This window comes from Gastrolobium bilobum, unplaced genomic scaffold (genome assembly GCF_033153095.1).
Source record: "Gastrolobium bilobum isolate Gb01-03AN ecotype WA unplaced genomic scaffold, APGP_CSIRO_Gbil_v1 utg69795, whole genome shotgun sequence".
Lineage (NCBI taxonomy): Eukaryota > Viridiplantae > Streptophyta > Magnoliopsida > Fabales > Fabaceae > Gastrolobium > Gastrolobium bilobum.
In genome coordinates, this window is record NW_026899594.1 from 32,811 (window position 1) to 57,835 (window position 25,025).

The 25,025-nt window shown below is 35.4% G+C and overlaps 4 protein-coding genes across 5 annotated transcripts; 2 read left to right on the forward strand and 2 right to left on the reverse strand.

Moving 5' to 3' along the window:
- Window positions 1–444: 444 nt before the first annotated feature.
- Window positions 445–3,892, forward strand: LOC133291813 (probable LRR receptor-like serine/threonine-protein kinase At3g47570). Its single transcript, XM_061490144.1, has 2 exons — window positions 445–3,139; window positions 3,278–3,892. Exons 1-2 carry the CDS (start codon window positions 445–447, stop codon window positions 3,652–3,654), a joined length of 3,072 nt encoding a protein of 1,023 aa, XP_061346128.1. The 3' UTR covers window positions 3,655–3,892.
- A 2,116-nt stretch (window positions 3,893–6,008) lies between these two features.
- LOC133291811 (calcineurin B-like protein 10) lies at window positions 6,009–18,403 on the reverse strand. Of its 2 annotated transcripts, none has more exons than XM_061490143.1 (9): window positions 18,273–18,403; window positions 17,977–18,145; window positions 17,788–17,870; window positions 16,700–16,759; window positions 15,328–15,436; window positions 15,171–15,223; window positions 14,763–14,843; window positions 14,494–14,606; window positions 6,009–6,640 (listed from the first exon to the last, which is right to left on the reverse strand). In XM_061490143.1, the coding sequence occupies exons 1-9, from the start codon at window positions 18,294–18,296 to the stop codon at window positions 6,577–6,579; spliced, it is 756 nt and encodes a 251-aa protein (XP_061346127.1). In that variant the 5' UTR covers window positions 18,297–18,403; the 3' UTR covers window positions 6,009–6,576. The 2 variants fall into 2 exon arrangements, with proteins under 2 accessions (XP_061346127.1, XP_061346126.1); XM_061490142.1 differs by having other exon boundaries at window positions 6,009–6,664.
- Window positions 18,404–19,132: 729 nt separating this feature from the next.
- Window positions 19,133–21,995, reverse strand: LOC133291810 (phospholipase D alpha 4-like). The gene is made up of 4 exons (XM_061490141.1): window positions 21,909–21,995; window positions 21,242–21,799; window positions 19,971–21,162; window positions 19,133–19,569 (listed from the first exon to the last, which is right to left on the reverse strand). Exons 1-4 carry the CDS (start codon window positions 21,993–21,995, stop codon window positions 19,133–19,135), a joined length of 2,274 nt encoding a protein of 757 aa, XP_061346125.1.
- Window positions 21,996–23,430: 1,435 nt separating this feature from the next.
- LOC133291809 (uncharacterized) lies at window positions 23,431–24,698 on the forward strand. Its single transcript, XM_061490140.1, has 2 exons — window positions 23,431–23,561; window positions 24,291–24,698. The coding sequence occupies exons 1-2, from the start codon at window positions 23,497–23,499 to the stop codon at window positions 24,565–24,567; spliced, it is 342 nt and encodes a 113-aa protein (XP_061346124.1). The 5' UTR covers window positions 23,431–23,496; the 3' UTR covers window positions 24,568–24,698.
- Window positions 24,699–25,025: the final 327 nt, after the last annotated feature.

Here is a 25,025-nt window from a genome sequence, read left to right on the forward strand (position 1 = left end):
CATAACAAAAAAAAAAAAAAAACTTTTACCAAATGCTCCCTTGGAGTAGATCAAAATTGAAAGAAGTTTGAAGTTAAAATTTTCACATAATAAATATCTTTGATTTAGCTGTCGACTCCGTGCCAAATGCATCTTTGTCCACACACAATTCTTATCTAGATTATAAAATCTGGCGTAGTTTGGAGTTTGGACCAAACATAAGAGCCTCTAGTGTGTTTGGCAACGAGACATATCAGTTGACTTGACTTTAAAGGGCTGTTATTTTTTATTTTTTTATTTGTTTTGGTAGTGGCAATCAAATTCAAACTCAAGATGTCCCCGTACGTGTTAATTATGTTGCCTCCAGTATTTAAGTGCATAGAGTAACACAAGAAAGTATTATCCCACTTCTGTTTTTCCACCCAATTATCAAACTCCAGTAATCTCGTCTTCCTCAACCAAAAAATGAAGCCTTTTTCTCTCATGTTACCTGCATTTTGCTCTACATTCCTTCACCTATTTTTTCTCTTTACTCTAAACTCATTGTGGTCTGGCCCAGAAACAACTGCCTCTGCATCGGGAAATAAAACTGATCACTTGGCATTGCTCAAATTCAAGGAATCAATATCCAACGACCCATATGGAATCTTGGTCTCTTGGAATAGTTCTACCCACTTCTGCAACTGGCATGGAATCACATGCAGCCCCATTCATCAAAGAGTTACTGAGTTGAACCTACAAGGCTATCAGTTGCATGGATTCATATCTCCACATGTTGGAAATCTCTCTTTTCTTATAAACCTCAACCTTAGAAACAATAGCTTTTATAGAAAAATCCCGCAAGAATTGGGTCGATTGTTACAACTGCAGCAACTCAAACTCACCAATAACTCTTTGTCAGGGGAAATTCCTAAAAATTTAACAAGTTGCTCTAATCTCAAAGGCTTATTCTTACCTGGGAACAATCTAATTGGAAAAATACCAATTGAAATTGCCTCTCTTCAGAAGCTCCAGCAATTGTACATGTCGGTAAACAATTTAACCGGAGGAGTCCCACCATTCATTGGGAATCTTTCATCCCTAACCATTCTCTCGGTGGTACGTAATAACTTAGAAGGAGGTATTCCAGAAGAAATATGCCGCCTCAAAAACTTGACAGTTATAGCAATGGCTACGAACAAAATGTCAGGTACATTTCCTTTTTGTCTTTACAATATGTCATCACTTACATATATCACAGCAGCAGAGAATCAATTTAATGGCTCTCTTCCACCATACATGTTCTTCACCCTTCCAAATCTCCACTTTTTTGGAATTGGCGTGAATCAAATCTCAGGTCCAATCCCCACTTCCGTTGCAAATGCTTCTGAACTTCAAGGACTTGATATCGGGGAAAACCATTTTGCGGGGCAAGTTCCAATTTTGGGGATGTTACAAGATCTTGAATTCCTACGTTTGTCTCAAAACAATCTAGGTGAAAATTCAACCATGGATTTGGAGTTTATAAAATCATTGACAAACTGTAGTAAGTTGCAACATTTAGGTATGTATGGAAATAATTTTGGAGGTCATTTGCCAAATTCATTGGGAAATTTATCCAGCCATGTCAGTGAACTATATCTTGGGGCTAATCAAATATCAGGAAAAATTCCCGCGGAATTAGGAAATCTAATTAGCTTATATCTCTTGGACATGCGACATAACCATTTTGAAGGGATTATTCCATCTGCATTTGGGAAGCTCCAGAATATGCAACTTTTAGATTTAGAAGAAAATAAGTTGTCAGGAGATATACCAACCTCAATAGGCAACCTCAGTCAGTTATTTCATTTGGGTTTGGGACACAATTTTTTAGAAGGAACTATTCCTCCAAGTATAGGAAACTGTCAAAAGTTACAATATCTAAATCTTTCCCACAACAATCTTGGAGGAACCATTCCCTTAGAGGTTTTTAGTCTTTCCTCTTTAACAAATTTACTAGATTTGTCACATAACTCATTGAGTGGTAGTCTACCAGATGAAGTGGGCCAATTGAAAAATGTTGATGTCCTAGATTTCTCTGAGAATCAACTATATGATAATGTTCCTGGAACCATTGGAGAATGCTCAAGCTTGGAGTACCTTTATTTTCAAGGCAATTCCTTCCATGGTATCATACCATCCTCTTTGGCTTCACTAAAAGGTCTTCGACATTTAGACCTATCAAGAAATCACTTGTCTGGATCAATTCCTGATGTTTTGCAAAATATTTCCTTCTTAGAATACTTGAATGTATCATTTAACATGTTGGTTGGTGAGGTACCAACTGAAGGTGTCTTTCGAAATGCAAGTGGGTTAACAGTTACCGGAAACAACAAGCTTTGTGGAGGTGTTTCAGAGCTGCATCTACCGCCTTGCCCTGTTAAAGGTGATAAACATGCAAAACACCATAATTTCAGGTTGATAGCAGTGATAATTAGTGTAGCTACTTTTCTTCTCATACTATCATCCATTCTTACTTTCTACTGGATAAGAAAAAGAAGCAAGAAATCATCTTCTGATTCACCAACAATTGACCAGCTGGCCAAGGTTTCATACCAAAACCTACATTATGGAACTGATGGGTTTTCAACAAGAAACTTGATAGGATCTGGAAGTTTTGGCTCTGTGTACAAAGGAACTATTGAGCCAGAAGACACAGTTGTTGCCATAAAGGTCCTAAATCTTCAAAAGAAGGGAGCTCACAAGAGTTTCATTGCTGAATGTAATGCACTCAAAAATATTAGGCATCGAAATCTAGTTAAGATTTTAACATGTTGTTCCAGCATAGATTTTAAAGGTGAAGAATTTAAAGCTCTTGTTTTTGAGTACATGACAAATGGAAGCTTAGAAAGTTGGTTGCATCCAGCAACAAAAATTGCACATCAGCCTAGATCATTAAACCTTGAAGAAAGGTTAAATATTATTACTGATGTTGCTTCAGCAGTTCATTATCTTCACCACGAATGTGAGCAAGCTATCATTCATTGTGATTTGAAGCCTGGCAATGTTCTTCTTGATGATTGCATGGTAGCTCATGTAAGTGATTTTGGCCTAGCAAGATTGCTCTCAAGTGTTGGAGTCTCTCTGATGCAAAGTAGCACAATTGAAATACAGGGAACAATTGGTTATGCTCCTCCAGGTATACCCTAATATTGTTTGATTAAGTTGTGAAATTTTTTATTTTAATGTTTTAGCTATTGTTTATGGACCTTTATTTCCTTTTCGGTTGATATTTTGATATCTTTAATGCTATTTACTGAATTGCATTACATTTCAGAGTATGGAATGGGTTCAGAAGTGTCAATTGAAGGCGATGTGTATAATTTTGGAATTCTGATTTTAGAAATGTTGACTGGAAGGAGACCCACTGATGAAATGTTAAAAGATGGTCATACTATCCACAATTATGTTAAAATTTCAATTTCCAATAATTTTGTGGAGATTGTAGACCCAACTATTCTCCCCACTGAATTAGACCGGACTACTGAGAGAGAAAACCTCGGTCTTATGCATCCTAGTGTAGAGAAATGTTTACTCTCTCTTTTTAGGATTGCACTTGCTTGTTCAATGGAATCACCAAAAGAAAGAATGAATATGATTGATGTCACCAAGGAACTTAATATGATCAAAACTTTCTTCCCTTATGGGATTTAGTGGAGGTGAGCTGCATTACAACCACATAACAGATGATGGAGAGGAGCCACCTTACTGTTGCTACCCATCAATACTAGCAGATGTTTCAAATCCTTTCCTGGTCCTGTTATCTCTTATCTAAATGTTTTCCATGTAGAAGTTCGTCAATTTACTTAAAAAAAATAAAAAAATAGATTTTGAACAGTTGTTAAGTTTTTAATTTATCAATTTGATTCCAGCCTCCGTGCACGCTTGTTATCTGTACTAAAATAATGTTGCAATATAAAGAATATTACACCATATCATCTATGTATAATTCCCGTTTTTCTATTGCCAGAACAATCCAATAAGTTGGGATTAATTGTCGCAAGTGATATGACTATTTATTTAAACTCGTATCCAGCTTCTCCCATTCATCCTACCAGTTTGGATGCATGAAAAAAAAGGATAATATGGTATTTAACATTATATTGAACCGAACATTATAACTAATATAAATTCTCGAAATATCAAATAGAAAATGGACTTTTTACTTAATAAAAAATGCGTGCCTACTGTCATTATCAAAACCATATACCAGCAAACACAAATCATAAGCAGGAATTAGGTAGTACATCAATAAATTTCAAATATCCTAAAACATAAGCATAATTTACAGCTTTGTTGTATTCTAGTTCTACTGATCTATTACGTGTATATAAGCTGAAGTAAATTGCCATGTTAACTCTTCCTCATATCTTATTTTTAAGTCATGACATCAGTAAAATCTAAACATTCTTCACTTCACATTCGTCATCTTTTCAATTCCTCTCATTGGTTGGTTAAATGTCTTTGAACTCTGTTCTCAACATCTCTGGCTGTGTTGCCACATTTCAACATTCATGCATTGTCTTTTAAACTTCCTTACCAATATCCATGTCTTTAATGTTTCTATCTATAATGTTTCTATCTATCTTGTCAGATTGGCTCTTCCCCTTGTAATGATTGAGGTTACAATGGCTATGTAATTAATTACTCAAACACAATAACTGTCTTGCAGAGAAATGAAAAGTGAAATGCTTTAGTTAATTATTATATGATATAAACCCATTATTTTTAAAATGTCCCCTCTAAGTTCGAATTATTAGTTTTATTATTTATTTTGATTTATGATAAAAAAAAACTACTTACATGGAAACAAAATTGGATTCTGACACGCAGGTTAGTTGTTTAATGCTAGAACCTATCTTTATTGTGTAATCACTATTCAAATGACTTGATAAGCATATCCTTTATTTTACTATGAAATTAATAATCTCATCTCTGGGAATCATTTTGCAAAATTGAAGCAACCAGCTAAGCTGAAAATGAAAGCTTCTACAACTCCTATCAACGGAATGAACACCGCACACAGCGTCTCACCAAACGTCAAGTTTGATTTCTGAACCGATCACCAATTTCGCCACAGAATCGGAGGAAAAAAAAAATTAATCAATTCAGCGAAATCAACGAAAATCCGAATTCACAAGCATTGTAGGAATTGAAAGAGAAAATTTTGAAATCTCTTTTACCAGAGAGCTAGCTCCGTAGTCCTCCATGTTAGCAACATGCAAAACTTTTACACGGATCCAAAAGTGGAAAGAAATTCAATACATCTTCTTACATTTATTATACATTATTTTTCAACTAATCTTTTGATAATTAATAATTTGGGATTAAATCTAATATTTTATCATAAATAGGTGGAGCAAAATTTATAAGAATACAGTAAACCATCGCGGTCGGTATTGCATGATTGAGGTTGATTTGAATTTTTTTTTCAATCAATAAGGAAGACTCGGTAATACAGAAAATAAATAAAGGATTTTTTAATTTTTTTCCTCGAAATAAGGAAGATTACTATAATTTTTAAAACTAGAGGGGAGATCAATTTTCGTTAGCTTTTGAAGTAACTGAGTGTTCAATTTTTATGAACTTGCAGTTCCTTTGTCATGAATTACTTGAAAGAGAAGAAAATCCAGCCTGCTGTAAAGATGAGCCTGGGTTCAGATGCTGGAGACATTACTTGAAGGATGTTCAATTAAGCATGTAAATGCTTTGATGGAAATATTGATTTGATACATCAAAGGAATTTCAGTTAAGCATGAACTGGTTACCAAATTTAATATGATATCACCCCTTTTTCCCTTTCTTTTAGAGCAGGACTGTCTTGGCAACTTTCTCCATTCAGTCCATTGATAAATGTTAAATTTTTTTCACTTAAATCATTATATTATTAGATCCAGAAATAAATACGTTAAATGCCCGCGTTGAAGCATTCAATTATCCTGCACCTACGTGGTATTTTATAATGACAGCAACACAGACTTAGTGGCATATATACGTTGGGAGAGGTTGAGAAATTGCATGTTCAATGATTCAATCTAGGCTTACAAAAAAAAATTCTGTTTCAATCAACGTCTTGAAGTTGCAGGAGACTCGAGGAACAAAACATAGCTGACAAATTTATAATTTATGACGTGACAACAATTGGCTAAGAAAAAATAAATTGCACACGGACAAACAACTGATTGTGCTTAGAATTTGGAACCACCACATGCATATTCATGCGTTGCCTTGAGTCTCAATTAGGTACCTTCGGCAGTAATACCTTTGCAGACTGTAAAAAACTACTGCATGATGGAGGAAAAAGAATAAGATCTGAAACAAGATGCTTAGATGCTGTTTCAGAGGACAGTCATAGTGTTTACCATCAAACTCTGGGTTGACACAGCAACAAATGCTTTGTGTTAACTTGGCGTCTGTTGTTAATGAAACTTCTTGTGGAAATTACTTATGAAGGGGATTTAGTCGGCCACTTCCGATAAATTTTCTCTTGTTGGAATGATCGTTGGGAGAACAGAATTATAAGAATCTACCTCTTACACTATTAGCAGCCCTTGGCGTAACAGATTCATCTTCCACTTAATATTTATGGTTGCCAGGATGTTGCCAAATCGAATCATCAACTCCAGTGTTGAAAATGAAGCTGGTAAATAATGTGGTTATCTCTCTGGACAAATGACCAATACAAAAAGCAAAAACTCTCAACTCAGTTCCAGACTGATGCAAACCATTAAAATAAAACACAATTCAAGTTTGATATGTATATGAACATCTTAAGACAATGCATCATTTTACAATATGAAAGTAGGCCGTCCTGCTTAAATGCACGAAAAAATCCACATCAAGATTGAGATCCCAGTGCATTATTACTCTTAGAAATTACTGGATGAAGACTACAACAAAATATGAACATGTTGATGCAATCTATAGCTATCTATCATGTTAGAAGACAGGTGGAGGAGGATATAAACTGCTAGATGGTAATACTGTATAACAACCTAACAATTTGAACTTGAGTGAAGAAGACCATAGAATTTCATGCACAACAGAGATGTTAATGAAGATAAGAAATTGTAGAAAATCAGAATTCAAATTCAAATATTTTTCTTGTATAAATTAGGATTGATTGTTTTTTATTTCCTATTAATTAGGATTAATTGTAATTAATTAGAATTAATTGTGATTAGGTTTAGTGAGTCATAGCTGAGTCATTCATATGATTGTGATTAGGTTTGGTGAGTCATAGCTGAGTCATGCTTAGCTATTTTTTCTTGTATAAATACTCCTCATTCCTCATGTAATTATTTAATATCGATATACTGAAAACCTTTTTCAATATGGTATCAGAGCAGGTTGGTCCTGAGAAAACTCAGCCACCACAACCACCGTCAAACCGGCGGCACAACGCTGGAAAACTCAACCTTCAACCATTATTAATGTTATTTTCCCTTCCTACAAAGTCCCAAGAGCAAAGTAAGGCTACCAATCACTCTAGAAGGAAAATCCACGCTTTCCACCGCCGTCAGCCACCGTCAGCAGCCGTCGGAAAATTTTTCCGGCGACATTTCCGGCCAAGATCTGCACCATTCGAAACAGAAGGAGCCGATCTACAAGTTTCAAGAAGGACCATCGGATTCTGCTGAGCCACGCGCTAGAGAAAGGACGGAGCGTCCACCCTACGCGTTACCACATGCAGCCATGTTGATTGAAAGTAAATTTCCATCCAGCAATGTTGCTCAACAAGGTATAGCGTTCCATGTTGATAATAGTAGTCGATGGATTCTTGATTCAGGGGCTTCAGATCATATGACAGGTAATGCAACCTTATTTTGTTCTTATACCCCTTACTATCAACAATCACGAATAAGAACAGCAGATGGCAGCTTCTCTACTATTGCTTGAAAATGATCCATTAAACTTTCTGAACACATTACTTTGAACTCAAGTCCTTCATGTTCCCTCTCTTACTTGTAACCTTATCTCTATCAGCAAACTTACGTATGAGTTACATTGTGTTGCCAAGTTTTCTGTCAATGCTTGTATTTTTCAGGAACAGGACTCGGGGCTGATGATTGACAATGCTAGAGAGGAAGAAGGACTTTATTATTTAGAAAAAGATTCTTGTGAAGGAAAAATTTTTGTGAACCACTCGGTATGTTTGTCTGATGATTGTAATGATGTTTTGTTGTGGCATCGTCGGTTAGGACATCCAAATTTCATTTATCTTCAGAAGTTGTTCCCAAGCTTATTTATCAATAAAAATCCCAGTTCTTTTTCTTGTGATATTTGTCAGCTTGCAAAACATTCTCGTGTTTCTTATCCTCCTAGAGTCCATCATGATTCTTCTCCATTTACCTTGATTCATAGTGATATATGGGGTCCAGCCCGTGAAAAAAATATCTCTGGTGCTCGTTGGTTTATAACTTTCATAGATGATCACTCTAGGGTATGTTGGGTATACCTTCTAAAGGATAAGTCTCACGCTGCATCCATTTTTAAAAACTTTCATGCTATGGTTCAAACTCAGTTCCAGACCTCTATCCAAATTCTTCGAACTGACAATGGTACTGAATATTTTAATTCTGTTTTTGGAAACTATCTCAGCCAGTATGGTATTCTTCATCAAAGTTCTTGTCCTAACACCCCTCAACAAAATAGGGTGGCTGAAAGAAAAAATAGACATCTCCTTGAAGTTGCTCGAGCTCTTATGTTTACCATGCATGTCCCTAAATATTTGTGGGGAGAAGTTGTCTTGACTGCAGCATACCTCATCAATCGGATGCCTTCTCGTGTCCTAAATTTTCAATCTCCTTTATCTTGTCTTACCCACACCTTTCCTTCTTTCCGGGCTCATTCTTCCCTTCCTCCCAAGTTGTTTGGCTGTGTGGCTTTTGTACATGTTCCTCCCCATCAAAGGTCCAAGCTCGATCCTAAGTCCATTAAATGTGTCTTCATAGGATATCCTCCTAACCAAAAGGGCTACAAGTGTTACTCATCTTCACTTCGTAAGGTCTTTGTTTCTATGGATGTCACATTTGATGAAAGACAATCTTTTTTCCTTCGACTTCTCTTCAGGGGGAGTCTATTGGGGTTGATGAAGATAAGTCTTGGAAACCAAATGATTCTGTTGTTTTGCCTTTGCCGTTGGAGACAGGGGGAGTCATTATGCAAAAGACAAGGGGAGTTAATGTGTCAGATAATGGAGATCCTCCCGGAAAATGGGGAAAGTTTTACAGCAGGCGAGAATCACCTCGGGAGCCTCTAGACTGCCAAGATTCTGACTCGAGTCTTAGTTCCAGAAACACTGATACAGCCAACCTAGATGTGCCTATTGCTCTCCGAAAAGGTACTAAATCTTGTACTGCTCATCCTATTTCTCATCATATCACATATGAAAAGTTGTCCCCAGGTTTTCGTGCTTTCAACACTATGTTAGACAGTACAAAAATACCAAAAAATATCCAAGAAGCACTTGATGATCCAAAATAGAGGAATGCAGTCTTTGAAGAAATGGATGCACTCAACAAAAATGGAACTTGGGAGTCTGTAGCATTACCCAGAGGAAAGAAAACAGTAGGTTGCAAGTGGGTGTTCACAATAAAGTTTAATGCAGATAACAGCATCAACAAGTATAAGGCCAGACTGGTTGCTAAGGGATTCACTCAAACTCATGGGATAGACTATCAAGAGACATTTGCCCCTGTTGCCAAGCTTAACACTATCCGAGTTCTTTTATCACTTGCTGCAAATCTTGGTTGGCCCTTGCAACAATTAGATGTAAAGAATGCTTTCTTGAATGGTGATCTACATGAAGAAGTTTATATGGATCCACCACCTGGTTTTGAAAAAGGAGATGATTCAGTATGCAAGTTGAAAAAGTCTCTCTATGGTCTTAAACAATCTCCTAGAGAGTGGTTTGAGAAGTTTACTCAAGCTGTTAAGGGAAGAGGATTCCTCCAAGCTCAGACTGATCACACTTTATTTTTAAAACACTCTAATGGTGGTAAAATTGTTATTCTCATTGTTTATGTTGATGACATAATTGTCACAGGTAATGATTGTGAGGAGATAAGCTCTTTGAAGAAATGTTTAGCTAATCAGTTTGAACTGAAGGATCTTAGATCTCTAAAATATTTCCTAGGCATGGAAGTTGCTGGAAGTAAGGCAGGAATTTTTTTAACTCAAAAGAAATATATTCTAGACCTGTTACAAGAAACAGGAATGCTTGGGTGCAAGCCAGCAGAGACTCCAGTTGAACCCAATATTAAATTGGGAATCGAAGATGGGAAAGAAGTTGACAAAGAGCAGTATCAGAGATTGGTGGGGAAGTTGATCTACTTATCTCACACTCAGCCTGATATTGCATTTGCAGTTAGCATGGTTAGTCAATTCATGCATTCTCCTAAGGAAAAACACCTGAGTGCAGTTTATAGAATTCTGAAGTACCTCAAAAACACCCCTGGTCGAGGATTGTTCTTTTTAAAAGGGGACACAAGAGGATGATTGAAATATATACAGATGCAGATTGGGCTAGCTTTGCATTGGACCGAAGATCCACTTCAGGATATTGCACCTATATTTGGGAAAATCTTGTGACCTGGAGAAGTAAGAAACAAACAGTTGTTGCCCGGAGCAGTGCAGAAGCAGAATTTCGGGCTCTAGCCCATGGTATTTGTGAAGGAATTTGGTTAAGAAGACTCCTTGAGGAATTGAAGATCTCTTTTTCCCAACCTGTCAGAGTGTATTGTGATAATAAGGCTGCTGTCAGTATTGCTCAAAATCCAGTTCACCATGACAGAACAAAACATGTGGAGGTTGATCGCCACTTTATCAAAGAAAAAATAGATGATGGAAGTGTATGTATGGTGTATATTCCTACCAAAGAGCAGATTGCAGATATTCTCACTAAGGGCCTATATAATGACCCTAACTGATAAATCTTAGTTAGAGATTTAATTTAAGGATTTAAATGCCATAATTAGATTCAGTGAGCGATTTCGAGTATTTTGACTGTAATCATGACTATGTTATGAACAGTGCGTTCTGCCGGAGAATTTACAGTTTTGTGAATTAACCGGTAGAGCTTAAAATGAGCAAAATAATTTTAGGAACATAATTTGAAAATTCTGATGACAAATATGAGTTCAGAACGAAAAATTGTATAGTCTGGCACTTTCCGTGAAAATCTCGTGAATAGTGTTTCTACCGGGTATTTTGTACTGCTGTTTAAGCAACCGGTAGAGTCCAGAAATAAATAATTGATGAAATAAGAATAAGAAAGTCCAATATATGCCAAGCAAGTCAATATAGGCCCAAGAAAATGATAAGTTTATAAGTGTTAAGTTTTAAAAGTAAATAAAGTACAATTAGTGATTCACAGTGCATTTCGTCAAAAACGGTGCAGAAACCATACTGTGAATTATGAATATTGTTTTGTAACAGATAAAAATTAATGTAAATGATTTTAGAAAAATAAAAATATGTTCGTAGTTTTAAGTTAGTTCCGGGTCAATTTAAGTTAAAATACGCGATAGAAAAACATCTGTTAAAAAAGGCCACATGTGCTAGCCTTATAAGTGACTTAGTCTCATTATCCCAAATCAGTTTCTCTCTCCTCTCACCCTCTCAAAACCGAGCTGCACCATTGGAGAAGGGGGGTAGGGTTTTGAATTTCTTCTCCTTGATTCTCCATCATTTCTACTCCAAATTCAAAGACCCACCACATGAAATTGCTTGTAAAACACCCAATGAACCCATTCCAACCATCAATTTGAGGTTTTGTTGAGTGTGTGAAGAGTTATTCCTCCTCTCATTTTCGAGTTACTATTCATTGGAGGAGAAAAAGTGAGTTTTTGGATGGAGCTTGGCTTGGAGATTGCTCTCTAGGCTTTGTACAAGAGTTTAGAGGTAAGAAACCTCTATTTCCATGATATTATTTTGATGATTTAAGTTATGAAATTGATGAGCATATTTTGTTGGGAAATAATTGATGTTAGAATGTGAAATTTATGATGGATTATTGTTGTTTAGGAAGTTATAGTGTTGAGTAAGCATCCACATGTGATATAAAAATTTAAAAGTCCTATTGCATCTTCCTCCTAGGTTTCGGCCATCATGGAGTGAGTAGGAGTTATTGTGGAAAAAATTATATTATGTATTGTGAAGGTATAGTGTGTTGGAAATGAGTGAAAATGGATGAGTTAGTAAGAATGCCTAAGTAAAAAGGACTTGGTGTCTAAACTCAAAATAGGAATTTAGTGGAAGCATTCCTAGGTGTTTGCAAGTTGTAATGAAGTAACGAAAATGCATTGTAAAAGATAAGGATCTTTGGAAATTCCCCTTGTAGGATTCGACCTATAGGGTATTTAGGGATATATTTTGTACATTTTATTTTAAATAAAATGTGTTGTAATAAATTGTATAAAGGTGATGAGTTTTGAAGAAAAATAGCATGATTTATGTTGAAAATTCCTAAGGGAATGGTTGATTAAATTAAAGAACACCAACGGTTATAAAGAGGTCTAGACTTGTGTATTGGCATAGGATTGGCAAAAATGCAAAGAAAGGAAAATAAGCGATAAAATGTATGCTTATGAAATAATTATGGTATTGCATCATTTTATTGATGCATTGTAAATTATTCTCTAGGTGTGCCTAGGGATTGAGAAGGATCGGAAATCTCTTGAAGCGATAAAAGTAACTTGTTCCACAAGTAAGCGTATTGGTAAAGCTTCAAGAGGTAAGCTCTATGTTTAAGGAGTCTTTTCCTGCTTGAGTGCTCCACCATGGTTAGTGAACTATGGTTGGACTGTATGACTGTGATTTAGATGCTTTGTATAGATGCATTCATATAGAGTTATTTGATAACATGATATGTTTTGCTCTGATATGACTTCTGTAATTTGATTTCTGTAACAATCTCTGGCCATTGATTGTATAGTACCCGGACGTCCGCTTTGGGGTCCTCCCTCGGGACTGATGGTGTACTCCTCTGATATGTCTGGTTCCGCTTTGGGGTCCTCCCTCGGGAACACGTGCGTTGATTTCCGCTTGGGGTCCTCCCTTGGGAATGACGGCGCACATCTCTGATATGATATGGATATATGCTCTGTTCTGTTATGATATCTGTTATATGTTGTATTTGTATACTCTGTATCTGACTTTCATGCAGGAGTGAGCCAGGGGTATGGAGAATTCTCTATAAACCTGGAGCTTATTGAGATTTGTAATCTCACTCCTCTTTGGGGACACATTTTCAGGTGCCCAGATTTCCGGTGAGTCCTCACTAGGCAGGGACACGACACGTGGCTGAGGCAGTTGACAGACCGGATTTTGAGTGGCTGTAGGCTACTACCTTTTTGGAGTGTTTGATGTATTTTAGTATTTTCGCATTTGATGGATCATGATATTGATCCTTTATTTTGTATATGGCCTGTATATGTTTTGTACATGTCTGTCAGTTTGATGCATGTACATTTGAGTATTCAGGAACGTTATATGATGATGTAGTATTCAGATAGGTTTATGTTTTGATGGCATGCTGTTAGATTTAGTGGCACGGAGCCATGTTATGCATGCGCCCATGTATGGGTATTTGATTATATTTGGATATCTGGTATTTCTGAATTGATATGTTGTATAAACTGTTTATCAGGAAATGCTTCTGAGTGGGATTGGAAAATCCCCAGTTGTCCGATTTATAGAGGAAACTCTGCCCGATTTTCGTTTACGCCGAGTAAGAATTAAGTTAGAAAAAGAAAAAGTTAGCTCATATTTTCGTAAGTTAAGTCTTCCGCTGTTTCTGTTTATATCATGTGTATGTTAATTGAACCGGCTCGAGACGGGGATGTTACAGCCTACACCGGCCAGCCTTTGAAGACTTGATTGGCAAATTGGGAATGATCAACATTTACCTCCCAACTTGAGGGGGAGTGTAGAAAATCAGAATTAAAATTCAAATATTTTTCTTGTATAAATTAGGATTGATTGTTTTTTATTTCCTATTAATTAGGATTAATTGTAATTAATTAGAATTAATTGTGATTAGGTTTAGTGAGTCATAGCTGAGTCATTCTTATGATTGTGATTAGGTTTGGTGAGTCATAGCTGAGTCATGCTTAGCTATTTTTTTTTGTATAAATACTCCTCATTCTTCATGTAATTATTTAATATCGATATACTGAAAACCTTTTTCAATAGAAATGTAAAAAGATAATTCCATTCATTGTTATTGAGGTTATGAATGAAGCACCAAACAAAGAGAGAGAGATGGATAGCTGAAAAAACAGCGATTTACATTAAAATCACCCAAGTCAGCTTATGGACTGGAAGTTGACTTTTCTAACCACTGAACTAGAGTATTAAGCAATTATCAATTTCTTTTGTCTATTTTCCGATATTTTAATTTTTGATTAACAGACGACAATAACATGATGGGAAATCAAATATGAAGGTGAGAGATATTAGTGAAAGAGGCAAGGCATGGAAGTAAATTACTCCAGATGAGGAAGAGTCATGTGCTTCAAAATTCCTGGTTGACGAAGAACGAATGCCCTCCATTCTTCTTTACTTATCTTGCCGTCCTTGTCAACATCAGCATCATGAAATGTCTGTAATGCAACCAATTCAATCTAAAGCTTAAGTTATTAGGTGAATGTCATATTAATAGTTTTATATTTCTCTAACAATTTTTTTTTTTTTTTAAGGTATGGATCCAAATCAAAGCAGAAGCAGAAGCAAAAAAAAAAGTTACTGCAAGCATTTGCCTTATCAATAATGGTTTTGAGAACTTCATCTTCCAGATGCATGCCGGATTCTGACATAATCGCAACCACCATTTGGCTAACCTGGAAAAAGTTGCAAGTTGACAAAACAGTTCCAAACATTAATAAATCAAAAAGTGTCCAGGGAAATAAATTATATAAAATGTCAGACATCTCCATGGTTATTTTATGAGTTTTATATCTCATTCAATGACATATGATCTTTCATGGATTTGACAAACAGAAACCAACACCACCACATTACTTTTTGAACTTGTCATATGAAACTGTTATTGAATAATAGAATTCTATATATCCGGTAACATTGTCTTCATGCATTATTGTTCTATGATAACGAAAAAAGTTAAGCCAATGAGATCTTCAAAAACCTGGACACACCAAGATACTAACCTCTTCCCGCTCAATATATCCAGTCTGTCCCAAGTCATACAATCTAAAAGCATCTGCAAGCAAACCAAGAAGGAAAGACAATATATATTTTATTACTATAAATAGCATTAAAATGGATAAAATAAGTACAACTGCAAAAAACTTAATGACGTTTTACAATCAATTTTCGTTTCCAGAGGAGCACAAGGATGAAAGACACTTAAAGCACGCACAAACTCCTCAAATTCTATAACACCATTTCTTTTTTCATCAAAGAGATCAAATACCTGGCCAAGAGTATCAACAATAAGTGAACTCAATTGAAAAAGTTAAAAAGGAAGAACAGCATTAAATAAAGATCTATCCAGCTATATCTTCTTTAAAGCATGTATATTTGCGGTAACCCCAGCATTTTATTTTCCACTGGGCAGAGGAGGGAGAAGCTCTACATAGAACATTATAACATATGACGAACCTTGGCTTTACCAAGTAAAGTCAACAATATAAAATAAGATAGTGAAATAATTTGCCAATCCATAAGATGCATCTTTCAATATCTCTATAAAGAAAAAAAATAAAGAGAAAAGAAAAAAATGCATTTTCAAAGAGTTTTACTCAAATGATAGTTATGAAAGAAAATCAATTTTTCATAACAATTTATGAGCTTTATTCAAGTTTGTGTGGCAATCATGATTTACAAGAGTAAAGGACTGATCAATACAAGACTTCAAAAGGAACAATATAAAAAGCACCGTAGTTTGTTGTTGACATAGGATAGTTCTAGCACATAGGTCTAGAACAGCCTGATATGTTACATAGGAAACTCTGAAGAAATTTTAGAAGAAAAATACGAAGTGAAAGATGGATAATTGGTGCCCTCAAAATTGTCATCTGCTAGTTAATGAGCAAATTTTTGTCTTCCAATTGCAGCATCTTATATGTCCCCATTGAATCACAAACTCCTTTTTATTAACCTATTCTGCTAACTAACCCTTTACAATATGCCACATCAGCATCTCATAACCGAACAACCAATTATTAACAACTCCTCTAACACTCACTATTTACAAACTATATTCACAAACTACTGCTACTGCTATCTAGCTACTGTTATTCCTCTTCTATGGATATTAACTAAAAATCCGTAACACCATCACCATGCATAGTTTAATACTTTGGTCATGCCATTGAAACAAATCCAGCTTCAGAAGTTTGACATTACAATATTTTAAATTTAATAAAAATCAAGACAAAACAGGAGAATTACAAGAACTAGACTAAATGAAGTCCTTGGAGGTAGGAATAAAATAAAAAGAATGATGCATAATGTTATTAGTACTAAACATTGTTTTATAAAGAGGTGAAGCCATTCTGAGGTAGGAAAGTACATCCACCATATTTACCCAAATACCATAGGAAACAAGGGTACTTATCAAATGTTTTCCTTCCAACTCAAAGTTGACTTCCTTAATACAAAAAGGACTGTGAATGAAATCAAGAAAACAAACCAAAAAGAAAAGAAAAACAACAATTGTCAAAAACAAATATACCCGATCAAGGAAAAGATTTTCGCCAGCTGGTGTTTTCAATAGTGCCAATTTGAGCTCATCCTTCAAATGAGAAACAGAGATGAGTAATAGGAGGCAATTTGACAAAAAAAAAATTAACACTGTTGATGATAAATCCTAGCCGCCAACTTTTTCTATAGATAAAAAAAGGTACATGAAAATGCACAAACTTAGCATCAAAAGTAAGTTCTCAAACTGAGTTGCTATTGTAACATCTTTACTTAACAAATGAACATATAATTGTTTATTGTTCACTATCCAGGTAAAATAAATGACTGCAGTCGCATACTATTCCATGTTTATATTTAGTTTCTTGGGTGCGTTCTCTTCCACTACTCAACAGTAATATTTTCATAACAAAATTTACAAATGAAGGTGACAGCCTAAGCTGTTCCAACTTCTGACATGCTTTCACTTCCATACAACCTAACATTTCTTTTTCTGTAATTACTAGTCACCCAAATTACTAAATTGTTTACGTCACTTAGTTTTACCAATTGAGACATGCCAGTGCTATACGGATCAATATTCTCATGAAAACAAACCAATATATTCTCCTCATATAACAGAGTCCCATGTAATTATTTTTTGTTTCTATTCAATGCTTAACTTCCTATTGCAGAAAAGTGCCTAGGTGGACATATCCGCAAATTCTTGCATAGTAATCATTGATAAGTTCTTGCAATTTAAAGAATAATAAGGCGAGACAGCCATGTTTTTTGGATTCACGGGTAAAGTGAATATCAAACATAAGGCCAATCTAGCAGGGAAGGAGAAAATGGGGAAAACAAAAACAACTGCTTATAATTTACAACTGGCCTAATTCACAGACAGTTTATGCTCCAGGTTTAATCTTGCCCCCTTAACGTAGGTCCAAACTCCTGAAGAAAACAAAGGACACTACGGTTGTGGCAGCTTATATTAATGTTACTATGATAACATTCAGTAAATTAACATTACCTTCCACAAAATTGACAACTTAAGATTTTATTGACGAATTAAATAGCAAAACTCTACAAATCAAAGTAATTGAACAAATTAAGCATCAAAACTAGCAGGATCTCAGTTACCTTGTGTATTAGGTCATCATCAATTATTGAACAACTCAGCTTCTTGAACAATTCACGCAACGCCTCGATTTGATTAACATTAACTACGAGAACACGATGAAAAAAATCATGAATTATTTTTTGAAAAAATAAATAAGCATTTCCACAATAATAAGAAAGCAATCAGGGAAATCAAAGAAAGAGACGAACATGGAGAGTCGTTAGCGAGACGGACAATATCTTCGAACGCATTGGAGATGTTCTTCTTAGGACGACGATAATTGAAGCAACCAGCTAAGCTGAAAATTAAAGCTTCTACAACTCCTATCAACGGAATGAACACCGCACACAGCGTCTCACCAACCGTCAAGTTTGATTTCTGAACCGGTCACCAATTCGCCACAAAACCGGAGAAAAAAAAAACAATCAATTCAGTGAAATCAACGCAAATCCGAATTCACAAGCATTGCAGGAATTGAAAGAGAAAATTCTGAAATCTCTTTTACCAGAGAGCTAGCTCCGTAGTCCATGTTAACAACATGCAAACTTTTTACACGGATCCAAAAGTGGAAAAGAAATTCAATCCATCTTCTTACATTTATTATACATTATTTTTCAACTATTTTTTTTTTTCCCCTCCTCGACTGGTTTATACTTCAGACTAGTCCCGCTAAGCGACTCTTTGACCATTTTTTTAACTAATCTTTAGATAATTAATAATTGGGTTTTATGAATATAAAGTCGCATAACAATAACACTAAAAGTGTCTTATCATAGATAATTTGACTTTTCATCTTAATTCCTTCTATGTTACGATTTTATCTATGTATTTTATTATTTTCTGAAATATTGAGTTATTTAAACAGAGTAGTTATTTTTCTTATTTTGTTATTAGTGGAGTTTATTTGATGTTAGTGGGTAGTTATTTTTATGGTTGAGTTATATCATCTATTTAAACTTTAAAATATTAGAATGAAAATTATCAGATCAGATTATTAAAATCATTTGAGATCAGGCTTCCTCAATAAAATCAAATTTTCATTTTTATTTATTATGTTGGTAACACTTTCTGGTCATATTTTTGAATGATCGCCACTGGCTATGTGCAGTGTAGTCAGTGTAGATACTTATATGTCCATTTGTAAAACTCAATTCCATTAGTATAGTGAAAAAAATAAAAAATAATACCGTGTTAAATTCTGTGTGTATACATTAAGTATTCTTTACAACTTTTGTTGACACCAGCAAATGTACAGGGCTCCAAATTTTACAGCTTCATATAAATAAAAACACTTATTTCTGTGTAGATAAAGATAATCAAAAGAATGGTTAGTCCTATTTGTGTGTCCATATCTCAATGGTATGGCTAAGTGGTAAAGATAGAGGGTAACAATTTAGATCTCTTCCCCTTCACTAGAGATTTTGTATCAGGAAAATGATCTCCACCATTGCTCAGGTCCTCCACATAGCCTTTTTGGGTTACTTTCACTGGGTAAGTTACAAGGTGCACTCCTTCCATGTCCACAATTTCTTCACTAGAGTATATATTCCACATTTGATCTCCTATTGAGCGCATTTTCTGCACACATTCCAAACTTTCTGGTTCTAAGAACAATTCCTCAGCTCTACCTGTGTGCTCATACCACAGTGACATTCTGTATGCATGAACATCACCATGGTTCATTTGGTGATCAACTCCATCTTGAGACTGGTAGCCCCCTATGGCAATCTCAGTGTCCCTTTCCCCGTCCATGGATCTTTGGTTCACATTTGCTGATCCTATTAATATGTATAGGTCGTCCACTGGTGGCAGAAGCAAGAAAACAATATTTTAGTTAACCTATAATATCAATACATACCACAGTTGCACAATTTAATTACTTTGATGCTTATCCTTTCATAAAATGAATTATTGAAATAAATTTATCGGCTTGCAACTTCTCATGTTGTATGAGAAGTTGAAACTTTTCTAATGTAAGAGAAAGAAATGGGGCCCATTTTGAAAAAAAAATAAAAATAAAAAAGTGGCTGGTACGGATATCAAAATGAGGGTGGCAAGAGAATAGACTTTTCATGCAACATGAAAAATCTTTTTTTCCTAAATTTATTGTAACAAATCATTCCAAATGAGTTTTTTTGGCAAAAGTTGACATAGCTAAAAGTAGCATACATGACCTCAATAAGTAGTTATAATGTAATCATACCTATCATGAGCTTGGAGTGAACATAAACCATGAACCTTCTATTTTTTTGTGCATTCCAGTATAGTGTTTCAGGATGGGGAGAATGTGGTGGAAGATACTCCTCTTTTCCCTTCTTTTCCCTATTTGCAAGGCAGAAGAAATTCAAGTAGTCTCTTGGATGCCCTGGTTCCCCACTTTCAATTATTGCTTCTCCAATCAACTTATACATCATTGTCATTGTTTCTCTAGTCCAATGCAGTATATCTTGAACTGGTTCACTTTCAGGTACTCCTTCTGGCCACATTGGTATGATTATGTATGCTGCAAATCTCTCTCTTGCTTTAATCTTACTAACAACTTTGAGTGCTATCTCAATGGGAATCAGATTTCCGCAGCCACTATGCTTATCTTTCTGCCACAAATGGCATCCTCCAATGAAATATTGGTTTTCAATGTATAAAAACCTATCAGCACGCCTAATTGCTTCAACATAAGCTTCATGAATGCTTCTCTCCACAGTTAGCTTTCTAAACAACTGACTAGCTGAGACATGGTCAATTGACCTGTATACTTGAACTTTCCAATTCCTCTCTATGTGAGTGCTTGAGAAATCCAGAATGAGATTTGTTAATGTGTTAGCAGGGACAAGAAGAGAAGGGTCACATTGCTTTGTCCATCTTTGTTCAAAATTTGTTAACACGTCCCAAGCAGCCTCACCAGTAAGACAAGCATGAGCATCATGCCAAGGCTCCCTTGGCCCACCTTTGTTGAGGCTAGCTCCTGCAATGTTTGTCTGGTAGAAGTCATGGTAATGGGATTCCTCAGTAAGTGTTTGAAACAAAGAATGTTTCTCTGTATCATAACGGCCATCACACAAATCTACACCACCCAAAAAGCTCATAATTTCTCTGTCATTAGCAGAGTTGGGCACTCTAGTGTCCACAGTTATGGTCTTCTGATGGTGACTAAAGAGTGGGGGGAACTTGTGGTGTAATCTAGGACACTTTTTGCATATTACTTTTGTGTGTTTGAAGTAAGCAAAAGCATCTTCATCATGAGTGTTCATTACACCTTTGTTCTTAATAAAAGGAAACGATGTTTCATCATCCCAAATCATAACCCTTACAGCTACTCCTTCCTCTGCCTTCTTCATCAATAACTCACCCAGCTTTATTTCTCTGGCATGTGGGATTTCTGTTTGAGGGTCTCTAACCTGAACAAGGAGTATATTAGCTTCTCAAAAATGTGCATCAACACAAAAGAAAAAAAGTATGAAATGAGATTATATTTACCAGAACCATCTTTGGATTAAAGGACCAGCCTGCAATATAAACTAAATACTTTGAACCCTCAATGGCTTTATATACATCCTCCCATAGCTTTCTTGGACCTTCAAATATATCAAAAGGAGGTTGGAAAGAAGATGGATGGTGAGCATCATGATAGAGCTTAACCTGACAATTTGACCTTTGTGGGAATGTAGCATCCTTCAGCCCTTGAAATTCTCCATTGCTTAGTAGCTTTTCCCAACTTGGTTCCAAATCTGCTGGCTTGAACCATAATATAAATCTTAATTTTAGTTGTGGGTTTGGTTTTCCATTTTCCTTAAGGAGAGGAAAGAATCCATTGATCAAACTCTCTTCCTTCAGCAGCTGAAACTGTATATTGAATTTCCCCAATATGCAGCATGATGTTCTCAGTGTAATGGTGATAATTGAATCAGCTGGATGAGCACAATGAATCTGAAAGGTCTGGTTCCATACACGTTCACTTTCTTGGGTCGTTTTTACCACCCTCTTGTTGTCTATCTTGATGGTCACATAAGAAGGCTTCCCATTTGTACATATACACTGAAAAAAAAAGAGAGAAATTGATGCAAAGTATGAGTTCACAAAGCACTGCAAAATTTCACAGAATAGCTAATTTAAAATATGTATGTAAAAGTTAGCATTTGCTCACATTGAAGGGAAATGAAGGTGAGTAAGGTGTAGCATTGAAGATGGTAGCTTCAATTGTTCCGTGGATGAGCTCAGGCTTTTCCTCCATTGCCTTGGCCTTCAAATATCCACAAGAAGGAAATGAGAGAGAGACAGAAAACTATCAATTATGTTTTGACTTTTGAGGGAAACCGTGTCAACTTGCAATCATTACCAATGATCATAATTCATATATAAAGGTTGTATAAGCTTGGTGTTGTAGATGAAGAAGCAAAGGGAAGCTTACAATGAAATTGAGCAGTTTGGAAAAACTTGTGGAATTATTCACTTCTAGACGTATGTATATAGTCACAGCCAACCTTCACGTTTATCTCTGACAAGTTTTCGCTTGAAGCTCAAGTTTGTTAAACCAAATCACAATTTTCCGTGCTCAATAAGAGTTGAGACCAAATCCTAACACTAGCAGCTGACTTTGTTATATGTATGTATGTATGTATAAATTTTTATAACAAAATCAAATTTGTTGGAGAAACAATTACGTGTCAAATGCATGGCCGCTAGAGCCATAAAATTGGGTCAAGTTATCATAAATGAATACACCCTTACTTTCTTGCATGAGTCAACTACACCATGCGATGCGCAATCCAATCTTAAAGCTTAGTTAAGGTCTAAGAATTATTGTAAAAACTACCTTAATACTGGTAAAATGCACGGAATATTATAAAAGGTTCATCTCAGTTGCAATTGATATTGTATATGGGAAATATAGTTCTTCTGTCGCTGCAGATAGGAAAAAGTGCAACAACACTTATTTTTATCAGGATACGCGTCCGAATCCTGATGTATTTTTTTTTTAAACCAGGATATGACCCCGTATCCTAGTGTTAATAATTTGCTGCAACTTTTCTCATCAGCAGCGAAAGAAGAAGCGACAAACCCATTGTATATATACTTAAATGAAATCAAATAATTTATTACTAAAAGTTTAATCAAATTTAATAATTTTAAAATTAGAACATATAAAAAATAGATTTGATTAATTGATGACTTAATTATATCAACAAAATATGAATTTAGAGGAAAAAAATTATATATGAGTGACGCATGACATTTACCTATTTGTGTAGAATGTATTTTATATAATAATAAAGGGGAAAATGTTTGTATGTAAATAACGAAAGATTTGTTATGGTTTGAGGATGTGTTCATCTCTTCTCTTTCTTTTGCTTTTTTGGGTCACCTTATGTAAATAATGTATTTTAGAGGGCGTTTGGTAGAGGAGAAATTTTTTATAACAAGGGAAATATAATTAGTGGGGAAATGATTGTAAACTAAAATAAGTGGGGAAATTTTAAAAATGTTGTTTGGTAGACTCAAATATTACCGGGGGAATTATGTAGAATTTACTGAGACTATGTTTGGTTGAAAGTAGAAGATTGATGGGGAAATATGACAAAATATCCAAAATACCCCTGAGTATTTAAATAGACACTGTGGCAAAGAGACGTCGTTCTTCTTCTGTTTTTCCGTTCTCCATTTTATGTGTTTCTGTGTGTCGGTCATTTGGAATACAACCTCCATCACTCCGGCACGGTGAGGTATCGGTCTGAATGGAGAAATCTACACCGACATTAAAGCTTCGGCATCAGGATCGAGTTGCAAGCTGCCATCGAAGGCGAGTTATTTTTGTTATCCTTTGATGCATAGAGTTAACTTATTTTTCGTTGTGAGGTGGGGTTCGTCAGTTGTTTTTGTGTTTGTTCAAGATGAACCTTTTATTTTTTTTGAAAGTTTATGGACTTCTTCAAGTGATGATACTTAAAATTTCCCAGGGACCTTTTTACGCCGTTAGCTTGCCTTTGTCGACAAAGTTTGATTTTATATTTAGGAAATGGCAGACATGCAAAGTTTATGGGACTGCCCTTCTGATTTTATTCTGCTAGAAATTCGTAATGTATTGATTAATAATATACAGGTGAAATGGAGGGGAATACAAATGGAAGACAATGCTAAAATATTGTGACCCCAAAAATTGAGGACTTGGATTATGAGTTGCCACCTTATGTTACATTCTCAGGGGATGTTGGGGTATGCTGCAGATTTCTCTTTTTGGATTGATATACAATATAAATTAGTTAGTTTTTTAGGCTGAACATGTCACTACCTTAAAAGGTGATTGATATACAATATAAATGGATCTTTAGGTTATCTTGAAACCATTTTTTGTAATACTGCTCACTTCATACTATATGAACAGGCCATGGCTTCTCCTGTAATAAGAGGAGTGCTGAAAAAGACCTAATTTTAAAGTTAGCAGAATGAATTTTAAAGTTAGTCACAGACACACACACACACACACACATTCTTAAACCAATTACTGAGTCTTAGTTATTTGTTGGTCCAGGAACAATACAACGTGTGATGGCCTTGCTGACTTCTCAACACTCCATGCAACATGCGGGAGGCCTTTAGGATTGGGTTTCAATCATCAGACAGGGGAACTGTATGTAGCTGATGCTTATTTTGGGCTCGTTAAGGTTTGTTCCAATGGAGGGCCTCCAACCCAACTTGCAGCTACACAAGAGTTACTGGAGGGCAAACAGAATTCAGAGATTCTGGGTCAAAGGGCCGACAACAAATTCATCAGAATTGTTCTTGCTACTTGCGGGAAGACCAAATAACATCAAGAGTTAAGGATGTTCTGGTGTAAATTGTATACATGGAACATAGACTACCAGTTTGTAAATAGGAGTTTTATGTACTCAATATGATGTTGTTTGTAATTACAAATTTTTGATATGATATACAAAGGCAAGCCAATTAGAATATTTAGCTCCTTGAATAACATCAGAGTCTTGAGATATTCCTTCATTTTTGTTAACTTTGTGCTGCAATTCAATGATGACACAAATATCGAACTGAATTAGTGAATCTCCGAAATGAAAGTCAATTCTTATATTCATTAAATTTCAACAACTTTACACATTCCACAAACTTAAGAACCCTTAAATACAGTATGACATAAACCATTCCATAACAGCTGTATCATACATGAAGTACATGAACATATACATATACACAAATTGGCATTGATGCACTCAGTTTCTTTCGGTTATATTGTGTATGTGTCATGTAGCTT